Below are 17,588 nucleotides of genomic sequence, written 5' to 3'. Positions count from 1 at the left end.
GAAAGGACATTTTATGTTAGCAAAAGAGTAAAGGTGGGTTAGTCTGTGCTTACCTTTGAAACCTTGAATAATACATTTAAGGTTAATTGGTTAATAAAATTCATGAAAGAAAAGGACAGCATGTGGTACACATTTCCAAAGTACGTGTTTTATATGTTGGGTGGCATAGATCTTTTGTTGAGATCTGATTATAAAATGGACAAACTACCTGTGAAATTAGCCAACTTTCACAAACAAGCATTATTAGCTTGGATGCTGGTGTTTAAGCACAAATTTCCCCAACATAAATATACTATTTGGAATAATAGAAGTATTCATTATAAAAATGGATCTCTCTTCTATAAAAGTTGGTATGAAAATAATATTGTTTTAGTTAGACAACTTTTAATTCAAATGTATAATTTGTTAACTTAAAGTGAATTATTGGATACATTTGGGATTCCAGTTACACCAAAAGACAAGAGTATGCTGTTGTTTATGACGCCATACCTCAGCATGTTACACATTTTGTAAGAGCTTGTGGAAGTGATATTTCTGAGACAATATATGTTGAAGACAGCATGTTTATAGGATATACTGATATCCTTAAACACCATTTTAATATTAAACAGATTATAAATATTATAATAGGTGAAACGGCTATTCATAAAATGTAATTGTGGAACAATTTAGAAATATAAACTGGACTAAAGCTTGGGATATTTGTGATTTACCAGATTTAATTCGCATTTTAAACCACCTCACGATGTGGTTTGAATCAGATTCTATCTATCTATCTATCTATCTATCTATCTATCTATCTATCTATCTATCTATCTATCTATCTATCTATCTATCTATCTATCTATCTATCTATATAGTTATGTCCCACATTTTGCATGCTTTTTCGTATGAATATAAATATAGACATGTGTTAACAAAAATGCGTTTTCGAAGTCAAGTTTACGTTCAATTGTTTTTAATTTTCTTTTCTCAAGTTAAAAGCGGTATTTAGATTTGTAACTCTAAATACTATAATTAAAATATACATGTATTATAAATTTTATTTTAATATATTTTATGAACAATTTCATCATTAATTAAAATGAAATGAATTGTATTTATTTATATTTTTATTACAATAAAATAGGTGTTCATGAAGTTGGTAACGTCAACCTGACGTCACGGTCCGGAATAGTTTGATGCTACGTGGATAGGAAGTAGTTCACGAGAAGCTTGAGAGAATCTAAACAAAACAGTGTACCCAAACTGAAAGACGAGTAAAGCAATGACACGTTCGTCGTATTTTTATCGATATTACCGAATTTCATTTTAGCGTGGGATTATGTTGTCTGTCAGCGAAATGTTAGTTGTTTTCGAGCAGAATTAGCGTCTAAGCTAACGTGGACAGCGGCCTTATAAACAAACACCGACCTGGTTTGTGTGGAATAAACCTGCTCGTACATGGGATGCTTTTAATTACGTTTTGTTTTGAGTAGACTTTCGCTGCATTGCCACATAACCAGGGGGAAGTAGAACAGTATGAGTTGGTTCAACGCGTCTCATCTCTCTAGTTTTGCCAAACAAGCTTTTACAACTGCTCAGAAATCCATCGACAGAGTTCTGGACATCAAAGAAGAGGACCAGAGTGACACGACCGCACCTACCTTTGCTGGTAGGTTCAGTGCCAAACTGCTTCATTTAAAGTTTTATGATAGATTGCTTGAGAATAAACATGCATGCAGAAATGGATTGACTCGGGTGATTGACATCATTGAATAAAATTAAAATAACAGTGACACTGCTTTGTAAATACTTAATGATGTATGCCTGATAAATGACTACTCTGCATGCTTTACCCAAATTAATGATAATTACAACACGTTCAAACTTCATAACCAAGTCATCTAGAATGACACACAAATACACAGTGTTTGAAAACATTCTCATCAAAGGGCAACTTTGTTTCTGATGTAAGATGAAACCACCACAAAAGAATATGAGGAAACGAGTTTGTTTGTAAAGGTGAGGTTTGTCTTTGTCTAGCTCATTAAATATTATTTGGCAACGATCACAATCATATAAATAAAACGGGTATTGTCACAAAAATAAATATGCTGTTGCTACCTACACTCTTGTAATTTATACTTACTATGTATTTTCTGTAAACACACACACAGAAATATATATATATATGTGTGTGTGTGTATGTATGTTAAATATGAGCAAAGAAGGCTGTGAAAAAAAATCTGCATTGTTTATCCTTTTGCTTTCATTAAAAGAAGTCACAAAAATCTAACCTTTTAACTGAAGGAAAACAATTGAAACATTGGAAATATCTCATTATTAAATAAATATGTTTCTCCAAAACGCATTGGCCGTAATTGTTGGCACCCTTTTATTCTGAGACTTCTATAATGTTTAACAAGGTTGGAGAACACCTGGCAAGGGATCTTGGACCATTCCTCCATATAGAATCTCTACAGATCCTTCAAATTCAGAGGTCCATGTTGGTGGACTCTCCTCTTCGTTCACCCCACAAATTGGGGTTCAGATCAGGTGACAAGGGATGGCCGTTGCATAACCTTGATTTTGTGGTCAGTGAACCATTTTTGTGTTGATTTTGATGTTTGTTTTGAATCATTGTCCTGCTGGAAGATCCAGATTTCAGGCAGAGGCAGCCAAGTTTAGATTTTTTTTATCTGTTGGTATTTGATCGTCCGTGATGCCATGTATGTGAACAAGATGTTCAGGACCTCTGGAAGAAAAGGAGCCCCACAACATTCAAGATCCAGCAACATATTTAACCGTGGGCATTGGGTACTTCATCTCTGTGTGTGACAAACCCAACTCTGGTGTTTGCTGCCAAAAACCTTTTTTTTTTATGTTTCATCGGACCTTAGAACCCAGTCGCATTTGAAGTTCCAGTAGTGTCTGGCAAACTGAAGATGCAGGAGTTTGTTGTTGGATGAGAGCAGAGGATTTTTTTTCTTGAAACCCTCCCAAACAGCTTGTGGTGATATAGTTGATGTCTGATATATTTTTTGAGACTTTCTGACCTCAAGACCCAACTAATTTCTGCAGTTCTTCAGCTGTGATCCTTGGAGATTCTTTGGCCACTTGAACCATCTCCTCACAATGCGTGGAGACGATATAGACACATGTCCTTTTCCAAGCTGGCTCTTAAGATCTCCAGTTGATTGGAACTTGTTAATTATTGCCCTGATGGTGGAAATGGGCATTTTCAATGCTTTGGCTATTTTCTTATTGCCACTTCTCATTTTGTGAGGCTCAACAACCTCTTACCGCAAATCGGAGTATATTCTTTAGTCTAACCCACAGTGACTGATGATTAAGGCCTGTGTGTTACCTCATATTTATACCCCTGTGAAACAGGAAGTCATGGCTGAACGATTTCTTGTTCCTAGTCACCCAGGTGCACTAACATTTTTAAATATGAATGGGAATATACTTCAGATATATTTTACTCAATAGAATTTCTAGGGGTGACAATAATTGTAGCCAATGTGTTTTGGAGAAAAATATTTATTTAATAATGAGATATTTCCCCTCTTTCTATTGTTTTACTTCAATTAAAGGTTAGAAGTTTGTGTTTTTTATTTTTTAATGAAAGATTAAAAGGATTTTTTTCCACAGCCATCTTTGTTTATATTTGCCAAAGGTGGCAATATTTTTGGCCACCACTGTATATATATTGTACATACTGTACATACGTACAGGTCTGTAAAATTGCAAAAATGTGTTGAAATAATAAGAATGTGTACATCCGAATGAGAAACACTAAGTTGGCTTAAGCTGCTCTGTTCATCCTGTTCTGTTGGCATTTTTGTTGTATAATTTCTAGATGTACCAGGCAAGCTGGTATCAACAGGATGGGCTATGAACCAGTGGAACTCTCCCTCAGAGGAACACACAAAAACTCTCTCCCCATCATCTGAGGCAATAACTAAGCCTGTCACAAGGACTGTGGTTGATGAATCAGAGGATTTCTTCAGTGCCTTTCTGCCTCATGGGGATATACAAACAGCAAACAACACTAATGTGGTGTCTGTGCCACCTGCCAAGTCTAACCGTGAGGTACGGGAAAAAGCAGACAAGGAGAATGATCTGGAAGTCAAAAACAGTATTGGCACTCATTCAGAAGATCAAGTAGTTCTCAGATGCAGCAACCAGGAACATTTTGAGATTAAGTATGCTGAGACAGAGCTGTTGGAGCAAAAGACATCCTTAGAAAATGTGCTCTCACAATCTGAACTGGTTGTTTCAACTCCAGCCATTGCACCGGAGCAAGGTTTCGAACAGGAAACTTGCGAGGACAGGACAGAACCTGATGGATTTACTTTTACATCAGATGTTACACTTACAAGTGTACCTTTATTGTCCTCAGAGACTGAGTCTGTTATTGTCTTTGATAGCTCAGAACCAGCTTTGACCATTGAGACCAAGAGTCCCACTAAAACACTGTCTGTCCCTCCTAAAGAAATCCTATTTGACTCTAAAGATGTTAAGTCAGAGGATAGACAAAGTGACACCCCGTCTCCCCCTGTAAGTGCCTTCTCCTCTGGTACTTCCACTACCAGTGACATAGAAGTTTTGGACCATGAAAGTGTGCAAAGTGAGAGCTCGGCCAGCTCCAGACAGGAGACTGTGGAAGCTAAAGCAGCGCTGCACCTGATGAAGGGCTCCTTCCAACTGCTTTCTGCCTCAACATGTGGAGACTTCCCTCGTCTGGATGAATACCGTAAACTCACTGAAAGCTGCGGTTCCTCTTCGGATGCCTTTGAGCGCATTGACTCATTTAGTGTGCAGTCATTGGACAGCCGCAGTGTCAGCGAAGTGAATTCTGATGATGAGATCCCGGGTAACCACACTTTAGCCTCCATCACATCTGCACTCATGCCTGCTCCAGTTCAGTCAGCCCCACAGACCAAACAGGATGAGAAAGAAGAGGGGTTGACTGAGTCCATGCATGAACAATCACTGGATGATAACGAAATGGAGGAGAGCGGGCGCAGTGCAACGCCGGTGAACTGTGAGCAGACGGATGAGCTGCAGGAAGGTAACCAGGAGCCTGATACTGACCTCACAATGACCATCCAAAAAAGCGATGCAAACGAGACATCACTCACAACTCAGGAGAAACAAGGAGCTTCGACGTGTCAGATACTGGAGCTTCAAAAGGTTGGATTTATTTGTAAATATATGGGATAATATATATAGTCAGCTGGTCAAAATAAACCCACACAGGGTGATCTGAACCGTGACACAAAGCGTCTTGTAGAGTCTGTCACTCTAAAAATTGGTTATTTTTTCAATGATGACTGACTGATTACACACCTACCTACCAATAAGTAAAACAATTTAATATTGATTTGAGTTGAGTTTAAATAATTTTATTAGTCTACATGAGGAGAAAGAGACCATAGAGTTAAATAAGAGACAAGAAACTATGGATGTTAACTCAAGTCCCAAGTCGATAATTTAATAAACAATGTCACTATTCCAGTGTTTCTTCAGTAGTTTTGCCGAGGACCGACTCAATTCGATACCCTCACACTGTCTGACTGACACACAACTGCTTCCAAATGCTGACATATTTAGGGAAAAAATGAATGCACAATTAATAAAATGAAAATCTGATCTGTGATCTGTCCTTGTGTCACTATTAAACCACGAAAGGCTGCATGATTGCTGCATGCTTTAAAGTGAATGTGTGAAGCCGACCACTCACACTGGAGACTCCAAAGACATTGAGAATAAAAAGCAGTGTATGTGTGATGCTAGAGTGTGATGCACTCATTCACTGCGAACTACGCATTTGGTGCATTTAGTCTATATATTTATATAATTAATCCACAGCATTTGTGGTTTAATGATCTCACTAGGCCATGTAGCAAACTGTGTAACTGGAGGTGTGAAGTTTCTCTCAAAAACACATGTAAAAAATAAAATCTTGATTAAAAATAAAAGTTAGTTGCATGAAATTGCAACATAAATCTATTACAACTGTAAAGTAAAATGGAATATTCAGTGTAGTAATAATAAAAATTATTAATCAATAATAATAATAATACAAATTAAGCAATATATCACAAGCAAGAGTGCTGTTGTTGAAATGTAACTTTTTAAAAAGGCTAAATGAGTCCGTTCCATTGCCTATTACCATATTTGTTATTTTTGCTGTGGTAACGAAATTTCACAGGTATCAGAACAGACTACTGAAATTTTGGTATTGTGACAACACTACAAGAAACTAACACAGCTATATGGGAAATTGGTTGTCTGGAGAAAAAAAAAAACTCACCAATCAGGATTTCCAGAGTGTCATGTATTAAAATGGTTGTGTTTTGTGTTAATCAATACATCATATTGTTCTTTGGTTACATTGTTTCACAAATTGTTTGTTGCTTGTTTTATTTAATTTTCTCTCCAGGTAATTGAGGAGCTCTCTAGCCGATTAGAGAAGAGAGAATTGCAATTACTTGTGGTCAGTAAAGACAAGGCTAGACTTGAGGAGGAGTGTGACAATCTTAAAGAGTGAGTTGAAGAACATGTGCCCCAGAAAACACTCTGCATTAGTTTTTAGTAAGCTAACTAGGACATAGAAACAGATGAAGGCAGCAATAATATTTACCCAGCTTGAGAAAAACCAGACATTGTATTTACAGACTATTGGTAGACAAACAGATTAGCTAACAAGGAACTTGTCAGCATGAAAAAAACTTTAAATAAATGGAAACCAAATCTTTTGCTAAAGTTTATACAAATTATTACAGATTATCACTCTGAGCATGTTCTGTGCAGGTTGGCAAGATCACAGGTTATTATTCACATGATTTGAGGGTGTGGAATTTTATTATTTTAAAGACTCCTTGTACAGTATGTCCACGCAAAATAAGCTCTTATTAAATTGCAGTTAACAATGCATGTGCTTCACAGTGAGATGATCAGCTTGAAGGAAGAAAGCTCCACTGTCCAGTCTTTAAAATACGAGTTCACCCAGTGCATAGCTGAAGCAGAGAGGAAAGCTCAGCTCTGCTGCAAGGAAAGAGATATTGCTAAAAAGGTATATCGTTTTTTTAATTGTTGTTTTACATATTGACTTCTTAAAATGCTCTCAATTAATATGCCTCCTTTTAGTTCTGAAGACCGAAGCGGCCAAAACCTCTAGCGCAATCTAGTATGGCAGTATAATAATTTATTTGTTAGATGTTTTCTATGATTGGGATAGATATGCAAATCACAATCTTGTTTACATTAAAAGGTATCATATGTTGTGACCACAGGAAATAAAAGGCCTCAGAGAAGAACTGGCTAGCAGATTAAACTCAAATGAGACTTTGGAACTGATTAAAGAGAAAGAGGAACAGATCAGAGAGCTTCTTGAAGAAGGTGAGTGTTCTAGGCTGCTTTGTTTACGTGACCTGAACCTATGAACTTTATCGTAAAACCTTTATTGTGTGATCTTTTAAAGATCTGGGTCATTGTAAAGGGTGTGCCCATTTACTTTTTTCTGGTTTGATTAGGTGAGAAACTTTCCAAGCAACAGTTACAGCATTCCAACATCATCAAAAAACTGCGCGTGAAAGAAAAAGAGACTGATGCACAGATCACCAAACACACCAAGAAACTTAAGGAGCAGGAAGAAGAGTTAAAACACTTGCAGCAGGCGAGGGACCCAGAACTCATACCAAATTCAAAGCTGTTTCGTTTATAAATTAAATTTGTATACGGTTGTAGACTATACCGAGTATAAAGTTGAAATCAAATGTCAGCTGAATGAGAAGAGAATGCTAAAGTTTGTATGTGGTCTTTGAAGGTTTTGGATGGTAAGGAGGAAGTAGAAAAGCAGCACAGAGAAAACATTAAGAAGCTGAACGCTGTGGTGGAGCGACAGGAGAAGGAATTAAGCAGACTGCAGACCTCCAGCGAGGAGCTCCAGGAGAAAAATCGTAGTTTGCAAGCAGCACTGGACAGCTCCTACAAGTAAATAATACCTGTCATGCCATATACCATAAGACTTTCAGAGAACTGGATACTCACTATGTCACGTCATGTCAGAGTACATCTTTCTGTAGGTTGCCTGTGAGTCTTCTCTGTCTTTCACAATTTGGTTAATTTTTATTGTCTAGGGAGTTATCAGAGTTGCACAAGACCAATGCCACCAAGAATAGTGAGGCCCAGGAGCTGGCGCTGAGTAGAGAGGTGCAAGCGAAAGAGGAGCTCAGTCTGGCATTGGAAAAAGCCCAAGAAGAGTCCCGTCTCCAACAAGAAGCTCTGGCTGATCAGGTAAATCCATTTGCATTAATTCTATTTACCCTTTTTCTTTTGTTTTTTTGAATTTTATTGTATGATATCTTTCTTAATTCTTATTTTCCACCCGTTTGTGTAGCATTTTAAACTATTAATATAAAAGGCGCTCTTTAGATAGTTTTGTTCTAGTTGCTAATTAATGGGGTCCTCCAAATGCTAGCCTTAATGTCTGTAATTCAATGTGACCTTTTTTGTTGTGTTTAGGTTGCGGATCTGAGGATAGCTCTACAGAGGGCAGAGCAGCAGCAGGCCAAGAAAGAAGATTACCTGAGGGAGGAGATCAGTGAGCTTCAGCAGGTGACTTGTATCAATAAATCATTACTTACTGCTCCACTGTTGTGGGAACTTTTTAACTGAATGCCTAGACCTCACTTGTGGCTACTTGAGTTAGGGAGGTGAAGGGTGAGGGTCGAAATCCCTTGTCTCTTCAGATATATCAATACATATATATATATATCCTTTTATATCAATATCTATCTATATTCTGTTGCTTAACTTCTTTAATAAAATGATGAATTAACTATATGCATGATCACATAATCAATTTTATTTTTCTTATGCATAACTGAAATATACTTTGAATCATATGTGTGTTGGAATGTTAACTAGTGTCTTTTAAGGAACATTCCAGAGAGTCTCTCTCTCTGTCCTGCCCGTAGTCTGAAGGTCCTTTGGGGATAAGCTTAGCTGTGATGAGTCTCGGGCCAGGATGACAATTGCGCTGATTAATGTTGATGTGCTATAGCTATCTATATGTTGTGACTTTATGCTCTGTTAGCCAATCAGGAGTGAAATAATAGAATGTACTCCTTGCAAATGGTATAATTGATGTAAAATTTTGTGTAAGGTATGAGTTAGCTTTCGATCTCCTCGTGAGACTTTGCCGCTGGCTGTACCAATTTCACTGCAAACTATTCTTCAGTAAATTTTGGATTCTTTGATTGAACTTCTGACTCCTGGTGGTTTTCTTTCTCCATATCTGATCGGGTCATAACTGTTATACCCCTAACAGAGGAAAAAAAAATAATAATTTGCTTAAGTTTCCCAGTTTGAGTTGCTGCTCAGTTAGTGGTTCATAATGTACAGTACATTGGTGATGTGCTGATGGTCTGTTTGTCAGGGCTTTTGGGGGTCTTAAAAAGTCTTAATTTGCCCATGTCATTAAATGTTGTATGAGGGATTGTTTTCTCGTTGCGGGATTGTTTTCTTGTTGCATTTTAAGTAGGGTGACCAGACGTCCCGTTTTGAAGAGGTGTGTCCCAACCATTCTCTAAACATTGTAATTATATCCTGATTTCAGCTGGTAGGCTCACTGATTTTTTTTCTACTTACATTTGATATACTCATTTTCCTTCTCGCTATTGTCTTTGGGATCATTTGCAGAGAAGACAAGCAATTTCGAAGTGTTGCACATTGGATTTGAAGATATTTTCATTCTAGTCTTTCTGCAAATCTGCTGAAATTGATCTGATACCATGGCAATGACGTCACGTTTGGTGCGCACTCTTTTTCATCCTGTCAGTCAGCACACGTAGAAATGCACCAATAAAAAATGTGTTTTCAACAACGCTCTGAAAGAAGCCGATCCATTTCTTCGTGCAGCACGTGAATATGTAAGCGAGTATGTTCTAGCATGGAGGTAAATCAGATATTGTCACATTTAGACAGCTCCACTGCACTTTTTATGTAGTACAAGCACTTATATGTTCAGAATTACATTTACATAAAATATACATTTTCACAATCTATATAGCCTATTCAGTTAAGTGCAGAAGTTTGCATAATCCTTTAGTTTTTTTGTAAGTTTGCACACCCCTTTCAGAATGTATACAAATAGCCTATAATAGATTATATATTTTTTTATGTAGTACTGCCCTTCAAAAGCTACATAACCCAAAATGTACTCTTATTTACACATCATCCTGTTCCAAAGTTTGCACACCTTGGTGGTTCTTATGTTGCTTTCTTGAGTATCAATCATTGTTTGCTCCTTTTGTAATAGTTGTGTATTAGTTCCTCAATTGTCAAAATCTGGATCTCATATATAGCCACTGTTGGGAAGAAATCAAATGTGCAGAAGATGCTGAGAAACCAAATATTTTTAATGTAGCTGGGTTTTTTTCTTAAGGAAAGTGGACATCTTCACTGCTCAGGACAAAGCAGGTATTCATGAATAATTATTACACAAACAGTCTAGATCCCCCACACACACACACACATTGATTCCTTACATTTTCTTTAGTTGGTCTTAAAAAGGTCTTTAAGTCTTAAATTTAGCTTCATAAAATCTGCAGAAACCCTGGTTTGTGTATGTAAATGTGTTTTTACTTTTTGTTTGTTTTACTGTGTTTTTGCCTTTTTACTCTTTAACAGAGGTTACAAGAAGCAGAGACCAGGAACCAGGAGTTAAGCCAAAGTGTTACTTCAGCAACACGACCCCTCCTTCGTCAAATAGAGAACCTCCACGCCACGTTGGGGGCCCAGACAACATCATGGGAAAAACTGGAGAAGAACATATCTGACCGTTTAGGTGAGACTTGCTCAATTAAAATGTATTGTTTTGTTTCTCAGTCTCTGATGGTTGGCTGTCAGTGGCTCATTTCACTTACTTAAATCTGATGAATCTCCAAAAAACAGTTTTTGATCAGCTGTTGATGAAAATGTTTTTCACTCTGTTGTTATTCTCTATTTTCAGATGATGCTCAAGCTCAGCTTGCTGTTTCTGTGGAGAAAGAGCGCTCAGCAACAGAGGAGCTGCTTGCTATCCGAGTACAAATAGCATCTTTACAATCCCAGACTTCCCTGTTGAGGCAGGAGAAGGGACGTCTGCAGGGACAGCTGGATGCAGAAAAGATGCGACGGGAAAAACTGGAGGATGACTTTAGCAGGTTGGAAGAGGGTCTTAAGCACTGAAAAAAGGAATTTGCATTGTAAAGAGATATTTAATTATAATTCACTTGTCTTACAGAACACATTTAATTCATGGCTAGACAGGTGAACGCATGGATACAAATTATTTATTTACACATAATGTAAAATTAAAGTAATTCCAGGTTCAATACAAGTTAAGCTCAATCAACTGCATTTGTGGCAGAGGATTGATTACCACAAAAAATAATTTTTGACTTGTCCCTCCTTTTCTTTAAGCTAGAATCTGGGTTAGAGTGATGCACTTATAATTGAAGTGAATGGACATTAAAGTTTTGAACATTAAAATACTCACTTTCTCATACATGTTAACATTATGCATGTAAACAGGATTTTAGTGGCATAAAATTGCTTACTAACTTTTACTGTGTAAAGTTATAGACAATTTTGATAAAAACATTTATTTGATTATGATAAAATGTCCACAAACCCTAAAAAGGCCATAAAATTTACAATTTAAACAACTTTACAGCTCAAATAATACATGAGTTTTAACAGAAGAACAGCGTATATAGACCATTTGAAGGACTCCTCGTTGGTTTAAGGAAGTGATGTTTTTGTCCCTTGAACATATCTAGCTAGTTATCAAACTCATCCAAAACAACAGTGGGAGACTTCATTCATAGTGACTTTAACACAATTAATGTAACTTACATTAATACAATTGTAATAGAATGTCATTATTAAAATGTGGATCATGGCTGGATGCTTCCAGGATGCCTGGTACTAACAGAAATGAAAGTGTTTAGATCTCAGAAAGCAACCACAAATAGATGCATGAAATGCTGCAATGAATCAAGATGGCTGGATACGTGCAGTTCTAACAACTGTAGCACACGTGTTATCTCTTGGTAGGTGAACTACGTTTTTTCAAACTAATATTAAGTTTTGAGTAGTTTGATAGTTTAGCTGGCTAGTTAAGGCATAGTAATCCTTTGCTGGCTCTAAAAGTGATGGTAGATTGCCCGTTATAATGAATGAAAGTAATTTACATTTAGTCGTTTAGCAGACGCTTTTTTCAAAAGCGACTTACAAATTAACAACATAAGCAATTTGTTATGAAACAAAAGTCAACAATATCTGCAGTATTGCACTGCCAAGTTCTCAGAATAGCTGGAGAAGTATAAAAGCTAGTACAGAAGAAAGAGACACACAAGGAAAGCTTTATTTTAAAATTATAAAAAAAAAACCTTACCTTTTCTGCAATCTTGCACTTACAGCGTTAACAGCTTAATTATTATTATTATGATATCATAATATAATAAACCTTGCCTCTGAGGAAATAATTATGAGCATCTAAACTGTGATGCACTTTCATCACCTCTCGCATAGACGCTCGGTATCAACATCACGTCTCGATAAATCACTTCATGTACTTTGAGAAAAGTTGCCAATTCAGAGTCTAATTTAAAGGATGCATAAACACAGCATTGTTTATTTTCAGTTTATTTTGTTCTTTTTTCTGTTTTAGCTTGACTCAAAATATGTGCTAGTCATTTTATTTGGACAGTTATGGGTTATAAAAATGCAGCTACCGGAAATGCTTCAGGGCAAGACATGCGCATTAGCATTCTAAATTCTTTGTTATTGTTTACATTTTTCAAATGGTCTATATGTAAATGTATTCTGCTCTTACACTGATTTCTGTATGTGTAGGGAGCATGTGGAGTTGGAGAATCTTAAAGGGGAACACACTCGAGTGCTGGAGGAGGCCAAGAGGGAGAAGGTACTTTCTGACCACATTTACACCTGATTTTAAGATGCATTTCAGGTGATCCAATAACACACACAAAACACTTTCATCCTCATTGTCTGCATTATTTGGACCTCTTTAGTTGCTTCTCACAAACCAACTGGAAATGGAGAAAATGAAGGTGGAGCAGGAGAAGAAGAAATGCTACCTTGCACAAGAGGCCCTTAAAGAAAAGGTTTGTTTTTGTTTTTTTTATGTGAAAAGACTATTATTGATCCTTTTCCTCTTAAATTAAAGTGAACATTTATTATTAATTACTGACTGTTATGTTTGCATGTATTAAGTGTAGACATAATGTACATCATAAATTGCAGTGTAGTATAAATCAACAAATGTAAAGCAGAGTTCTTGTTGTGTTTAACTGAAGCGTCACTATATATTATATGGAACCCAGCTGAGGCGAGGCATGTCTGTGTTTCTATGTCAACAGGAGAGGAAGCCTATGAGTCTGTCTGTGAGTGATGCTCCAGCGTCCTCCACTCCCACACTGTCCCGCTCCAGTTCCATCAGTGGGACTGAGCACACCGGCTTGCTTTCCTCACTTTTCTCACAGGTACACTCATCTCACACCACTCGGCTCATTTATTGGGAGATTTATTGAGTCTTTTCTCCTCCTAAATATTTAAAGAGTGATCACATCACCTGTGCTTTATGGTCATGCAATGCAGTCTCTTAATAAAAACACCATATTTACATTTATGTATTTGGCAGTGCATACAAGGTTCATGATCAAGGTTCGTTCATGTATATATGTGAAAAAATAAAAAGTGGCATTGAAATGATCACAAAGTATAGTCAGCACATTACTGATGTAAAAAAACAGCACCATCACTATTTGAAAAAAGTCATTTTTTATCAAATCTAGACAGGCCCCATTTCCAGCAGCCAACACCTTGTCTTTGAGTAATCATGCTAAATTGCTAATTTGGTACTAGAAAATCACTTGCCATTATAGCAAACACTGCTGTAAGCCATTTGGTTTGTTCAATGAAGCTTAAAATTGTCTGTGCTTGTTTTTGAGTTGCCACAGTATGCAATAAACTGGCATGTCTTAAGGGCAATATTAGGTCAAAAATGGCAAAAAAAATTAAACAACTTTCTCTAGAAACTCGTCAGTCAATCATTGTTTTGATGAATGAAGGCTATACAATGCATGAAATTGCCAAAAACAAATGAAGATTTCAAACAAAGGTGTACACTACAGTCTTCAAAAACAAAGGACAACTGACTCTAACAAGGACAGAAAGAGTTGTGGAAGTCCAGATGTACAAATATACAAGAGGATAAGTACATCAGAGTCTCTAGTTTGATAAATAGATGCCTCACATGTCCTCAGCTGATAGCTTCATTGAATTCTTCCTGCTCAACGCCAGTTTCATCTACAACAGTAAAGAGAAGACTCAGGGATGCAGGCCTTATGGGAAGAATTGCAAAGAAAAAGCCACTTTTGAAACAGAAATACAAAAAGAGGAGGTTAGAGTGGGCAAAGAAACAGACATTGGTCAACAGATAATTGGAAAAGAGTGTTATGGATCTTAACCCCATTGAGCTTTTGTGGGATCAGCTAGACTGTAAGGTGTGTGAGAAGTGCCCGACAAGACAGCCACTTCTATGGCAAGTGCTACAGAAAGCGTGGGTTGAAATGTCTCTGAGTATCTGGACAAACTGACAGCTAGAATGTCAAGGATCTGCAATGATGTCATTGCTGCACATGGAGGATTTTTTGATGAGAACACTTTGAAGTAGTTTAAGAAGTTCTGAAAATGTTTTTCAAATTGGAACAGTCATTTTTCACTTTATTAATGTCCCGACTATACATTGTGATTAGTTGAATGCTACTTTGGTGAATAAAAGTTCCAATTTCTTTCCATAAGAGCAAACTCTGTACATTATTCCAAACTTTTGGATGTCAGTGTACTGTATATAAACTGTATTTTGTGTTAACTCGGGTTGCCTTTGTTTTATGTTATATCTCGTTTGAAGATCTAAAGCAATTTATTATGAAAAATACACAAAAATTATATTTCACAACACTGTGTTAAGAGTGGAGACCGGAAACATGATGGGGAACAGTGGGACAAAAGCAGGAATCGAACCTGGTTCCTTCTGCATGGAAAAAAGCACATCCACACCGTGTTTACATGCTAATCTGTTGCACTTAAGGGTGCAGTTTGTCTTTTAATTTCCGTTTTCACCAGACCATTCAAGTGTAAATATCCACACTGTGTGGCAGGTGCTATTTAAACCTTGTGTATAGACACTCTGATCAAATTATTTTGATTATTTTATATTTAATTTTCTTTGCTTATTCTTTTCAGCAGGAGGTTTCCCTTGACCATTCTTTCAGCACTATGACCACGTCCATCAGTGGGACTAACCTGTATGAGGCAGCTCGGCTGGGTGGTGAATCCAGTGTTATTGAGAGCCTGCAGTCTCAGCTCAAACTCAGAGAGGGTGAGATAGCCCAGTTGCAGGTATGTTTGGCTCTTTCCTTTTGTAGTACCTCCTTATCCTTTTGGAGTTATGATATCCTTTATATTTACAATGCATTTTGGGTAGTTCTTCTGAATTTGCCTGTGCTTTGATTAAAGGGTTAGTTCACCCAAAAATGAAAATGATCCCATCATTTATTCACCCTTAAGCCATCCTAGATGTATATGACTTCTTTCAGCCAAACACAATCGGAGTTATATTAAAAAATATCCTGGCTCTTCCAAGTTTTATAATGGGTTTGAATGGTTCCATAGATTTTGAAGCCCAAAAAAGTGCATCAATCCATCAAAAAAGTAATCCATTAGGCTCCTGGGAGTTAATAAAGGTCTTCTGAAGCAAAGTGATGTGTTTTTATTAAAAAAAATATCCATATTTATAACTTTATAAACTGTAATCACTGGCTTCCGGTAACAGCCGTCTGCACGTTCACAAGAGAGTCAAGTTCCTGCGTATGACATAGGCATAGCGTAAGCTCTGGTGAGAAGTGATGAATGCTGAAGCGCAGAAGATCGAGCAAAACAAAACACCGGTCGTGAATTAGAAGACAACAACAAGGATTTTTAAAGAAAAATTACCATATACTCCCATTATAAAGCTTGGAAGAGCCTGGAAATGTTTTAATATAACTCCGATTGTGTTTGGCTGAGAGAAGAAAGTCATATTAAGTCATAGGATGGCTTGAGGGTGAGTAAATTAGGCTAATTTTCATTTTTGGGTGAACTAACCAGTAATTTAGCTTGGTGTTTACAAAAGAAATGTTTGAATACTTCAATATATCTATCTTTCAAGTGACTAAATATTGTAGATAGTCAGTTGTTTACTCTCACTTTCTTTTGTAATCCTCAATGGTCAGTTGGAGATTGCAAGTCTAGAGAGAAGCCGCACTGTGATGGCAGAAGAGCTGGTGCGACAGACCAATCAGAATGATGAGATTGAGAGTAAAGTGAAGGAAATTCCCAGACTCAAAGCACAAATGAAGGTAGGTATTGGTAGAGGACTAACAGGTAACAGACTGCTGTCCTTCTAGTTTAACACTGACTAAACATTTGTGTGTATTACAGGATTTAGAGCAGAGACACAACACAATCCTGCAGATGTATGGGGAGAAGGCAGAAGAAGCAGAAGAGCTACGTCTGGACCTGGAGGATGTGAAGAACATGTACAAAACACAACTTGATGAACTGTTAAAAAATCAAAAACACTAAGCTTTACAAATGGACTCAAATAGGATTACTGTAAAAAAAGCTTTACAGTTGGAGTAACTCTGCTTGTAAAATTGCACATCTCAAGATTGGTGATAAAAAAAACAAGTAATTTGATTTTTAATTAGTTTCTGAGTAAAGAGTTAACATATTATAAGGGTTTTTAATTGATATAGTTATTTAAGACATGATTCATCTTTCGGTTGTGGCATTTTAAGTGTTTCTTCCCCCTCTATTAAGAACCATATTGGGTTTAAGTTATCTATCATTTAATAGATGTTAAGGTTTTGGTGATTTATTGATATTTGAATTTGCACAATGAAGTGAGAGTGCAGAAGTTATCTCTGTAGCTGGATTGTAATCAGAATAATTAACATGCTTCTGCACTATATTTTCTTACCTTCATCCTCGAGGGTGCAAATCTTACTGGACATCAGTTAATTTTCCATTTAAATATCTCTTCACATTGTGAAAATAATTATTAAATACTTCCAGTTTACATCAGGGTTCCAGACATCCTGAAGTTTCTTCTTATTTCCCCCACACCCCTAAAGGATTATACTTTCAAGTTATTAGTTAAGATTTGCACTCATGTATCTAATCGTCATTATGATTGAGTTGTGGAATGACATGTTTGAGTGAGGGAAATGTTTCACTTTTATATTTCATGAGATATGATCATTGTAAATGTCATAAATAACAGTCTGGACTGTCTGATGTCATTTTAAGATATCCTCCCAGTGAATCTACAGGTTTATGTGTAAATAAAGTGAGAGATACTGTACGTAATGGACAGACTCGTGCATTAATCTCTTTATTCTTTTTAAATCAATGTTGTTTCATAGATGGTTACTACGTTGTTGAGAAACAATGAAAAATTAGGACCTATTGCACCCTCT

General features: G+C 36.8%; 2 protein-coding genes across 3 annotated transcripts in view; one reads left to right on the top strand and one right to left on the bottom strand.

Annotated features, from left to right (window-relative positions):
* The window catches only part of LOC127633040 (chemokine-like protein TAFA-1), a 588,934-nt gene that overhangs the window by 177,630 nt on the left and 393,716 nt on the right, over nt 1-17,588 (bottom strand). The gene's annotated exons all lie outside the window — the stretch shown is intronic.
* On the top strand, nt 1,183-17,476 carry LOC127633032 (TATA element modulatory factor-like). 2 transcript variants are annotated; one of them, XM_052111893.1, is made up of 17 exons: nt 1,183-1,654; nt 3,845-5,181; nt 6,434-6,537; nt 6,940-7,066; nt 7,287-7,392; nt 7,527-7,669; nt 7,820-7,986; nt 8,133-8,289; nt 8,518-8,610; nt 10,687-10,843; nt 11,009-11,201; nt 12,898-12,967; nt 13,077-13,169; nt 13,425-13,547; nt 15,316-15,468; nt 16,341-16,466; nt 16,549-17,476. In XM_052111893.1, exons 1-17 carry the CDS (start codon nt 1,522-1,524, stop codon nt 16,690-16,692), a joined length of 3,426 nt encoding a protein of 1,141 aa, XP_051967853.1. In that variant the 5' UTR covers nt 1,183-1,521; the 3' UTR covers nt 16,693-17,476. The 2 variants fall into 2 exon arrangements, with proteins under 2 accessions (XP_051967853.1, XP_051967852.1); XM_052111892.1 differs by having other exon boundaries at nt 15,313-15,468.

This window comes from Xyrauchen texanus, chromosome 39, assembly GCF_025860055.1.
Source record: "Xyrauchen texanus isolate HMW12.3.18 chromosome 39, RBS_HiC_50CHRs, whole genome shotgun sequence".
Taxonomy (NCBI): domain Eukaryota; kingdom Metazoa; phylum Chordata; class Actinopteri; order Cypriniformes; family Catostomidae; genus Xyrauchen; species Xyrauchen texanus.
This window is presented reverse-complemented; position numbering and strand designations above follow the sequence as displayed.

What these genes read in the sequence shown, in the direction of transcription:
- LOC127633032 (XM_052111892.1), top strand. Translation starts at nt 1,522, where the DNA reads ATGAGTTGGTTCAACGCGTCTCATCTCTCTAGTTTTGCCAAACAAGCT. An exon ending in AAGAAGCTCTGGCTGATCAG is followed by an intron (nt 8,290 to 8,517) that starts GTAAATCCATTT and finishes TGTTGTGTTTAG; the next exon opens with GTTGCGGATCTGAGGATAGC. An exon ending in CTGGAGGATGACTTTAGCAG is followed by an intron (nt 11,202 to 12,897) that starts GTTGGAAGAGGG and finishes CTGTATGTGTAG; the next exon opens with GGAGCATGTGGAGTTGGAGA.